A 2597-nucleotide genomic window follows, 5' to 3' on the forward strand; every position below is an offset into this window, starting at 1 on the left:
TGATTTTCTGAATCTCAAGTTATGCTCATTATTGGCATTATTTATTCTGACTTATTTTTAAAGGAATAGGCCATGACATGCATAGCTGTTAGTTTTTTTTAAACGCCTACAGCATTTGGTATTCCTAGGTGGTCTCCCACGAAGTACTAACCAGGCCTGACCCTGATTAGCTTCCAGGATCAGACGGGATCAGGCGCATTCACGGCATGGCCGTAGACTAGATTTTTTTTAAAGGTGACACAAAATAATTTGTTTGGCATTGATGTATAAGACATATTTATTTAACTGTGGTCAACAGATCGTGTGGGGATGCTTGTTAGAAACGCAGCTTTCTAGACCTCTCTGGACTACGGAATCAAAATCTCTGCAATGGAGCCTGAAGATCTGCAGTTTGAAGAACAACCTATATAATCTTTGGATGCCCTGGGGTTTAAGAGTCATAGCTTGAAGATTTAAATTGGGTTTTTACAAAGACACTTTAAGTATCTCACCTGCAATCCAGGAATAAAGCGACTGTCCTTTTCAACCACCAGAAGTTCAGCAACACCGGCATTGAGAATGGATCGTGTGATGCCCCCCGGCCCAGGGCCCACTTCATACACATAGGCATTTGTCAGATTGCCAGCTTTCCTTACAATTTTATCTAGAGAAAAGAAACTTTTAGTTACCTTGATTGTCTTGGCAAGTTTTGGTGTAGGGAATTTAAAAAGAGAAAAGAAACTTTTAGTTACTTTGATTGTCTTGGCAAGTTTTGGTGTATGGAATTTAAAAAGAAAATAATCTACACAAATTCTTATCAGCCATTACTCGATCAACTAATCCTTCATATACAATTTTTATCCAATTATTTAACTCTCAACCTAAAACCAACATATAGAGGCCATTCAGTAGTCTATCACGTCACTGTTGAAAAGTACCAGTCCCTTAAAAAATAGGATTATCGTGACAAATTTCCTTAAATTTAGCTAATACTTTATTTTCTATCTGTTCCTCCTCCAATCAGCTCCTAAGGAGAACTGGCCGGATAAGCATGCACCATTTCCCGACAGTTGTTGAACACTGAATATTTGAGTAAGAAAGACTAGTGTCCCATTCAGAATTTTAAATGTTGCTAAAAATCCAGAAGCAGAAAGTGCTGGTGGTCTCCATTTTCACCCACAGACATCTAGTCGGCGGTCAATATGGCAACGGCAACAAGTTCCTAGATCATAAGAGTTGCAAAAATTTGGATTCTTGGTTATTCTCAGTTAAAAGTTAAATTTAGCAGTGGAGGTTTTCAAGCTTTGTAAACATGTAAGTTGATATGGAAAAATTAATTTTTAAAATTAACATCTTTAAAATAGCAAACCTTAAGTCATGGAAAAGCAAATTGAGGATTCATTGCAACCAATCACCACTTCTGAAAAAACATACAATGGGCTGGACTTATTGACTTGAGATATTAAAATCCAAGCAACGGGGCCTCCTGGCATAGTGGAAATTTAGTCACTGAAAACATACCAGCCTCCTTAGCAGTGTTCACTGATACCACACAGTCCCAATTTCGCTTCTGTTAATTGAGAACCTACCTGTAGGTTCTGTAGGCTGAAAGGCCAAAAGTCTCTCAGCCATCCAAAAATAGTGCTGTCTTTTTAACGGGTGCAGGGAGGGAATCAGCATCCACTGACCATCTTTCTGTTATAAGTGCTTTACCTGCTTTCTTACAACAAATCGTTACAACACGTTAGCCAGGAACTACTACTCAATTTAACTCCTTTATAGTTTCCTTGTTTCTTTTTGTTATTAAAAATTATTGGAGTGATATTAACAAAATCCAATAAGTTTCAAGGGTACGCTTTTCCATTTCTTAAGATTTGCTACTTTAAAGAAGATGATTAATTTTAAAAATTAATTTTTCCATATCAACAGTATGTCTCATATATACTGCATTGTGTTCACCACCCAGTTAGATTTCTCTTCATAACCACATATATGACCTTTTATTTACTTTCCTCCTCCTCTCAGTAATCACTAGTTCGCTGTCCATGCCTGAGTCTCTGTCATATTTGTCGCTTTTAGATTTATATCCCACATATGAATGATATTGTCTGGTTTTTAACTTTTTCTGTGCGACTTAGTTTGCTTAGTATGATTCCGTGTTGTTGCAAATGGCATTATTTCTTTTCTTATAGTTGGGTAATATTCCATTTTTCTCTGTTTTATTTGGGTGAGGTCATCCAGAAAGTAAATGGAAGAGAAAGGGCTCCAGCTTAGGTGTAAATTCTAAAGCCAATCCTTCCTCCACTACAGCCAGTGCCTCCCAGAGGGAACACAGACGATACATTAAGCACAGGAATTATGGAGTGAATTTAATATTCTTATTTTTAAAATTGGAGAGCTATGACAGTGGGCAGGTCAGTGGCTCCGTCCTCACACTTTTCAGGCACATTCGCATACAAATAAATGTCAAAGAGGCATTGCCAATTAACTAAGCTTGGATTTCAATCTTGCTCTGCTCCCACCTGAGCCTCTTACCTCAGACAAGTATCTTATTCTCCCTTCACTTTGGTTCTCGCAGGAGAAAGAATACGAGTATCTAAATTCTGGAATTTACTCCT

At 37.7% G+C, this 2597-nt stretch overlaps 1 protein-coding gene across 3 annotated transcripts in view; it reads right to left on the bottom strand.

Annotated features, from left to right (window-relative positions):
* The window catches only part of TFB1M (transcription factor B1, mitochondrial), a 66166-nt gene that overhangs the window by 54454 nt on the left and 9115 nt on the right, over window positions 1–2597 (bottom strand). For all 3 annotated transcript variants that reach the window (XM_011362719.2, XM_011362718.2, XM_023532158.1), the window contains exon 2: window positions 492–643. In XM_011362719.2, the coding sequence (XP_011361021.2) occupies window positions 492–643 (152 nt within the window). The remainder of the gene's footprint in view (window positions 1–491; window positions 644–2597) is intronic.

This window comes from Pteropus vampyrus, unplaced genomic scaffold (assembly GCF_000151845.1).
Source record: "Pteropus vampyrus isolate Shadow unplaced genomic scaffold, Pvam_2.0 Scaffold78, whole genome shotgun sequence".
In the NCBI taxonomy this organism is placed as follows: Eukaryota; Metazoa; Chordata; class Mammalia; order Chiroptera; family Pteropodidae; genus Pteropus; species Pteropus vampyrus.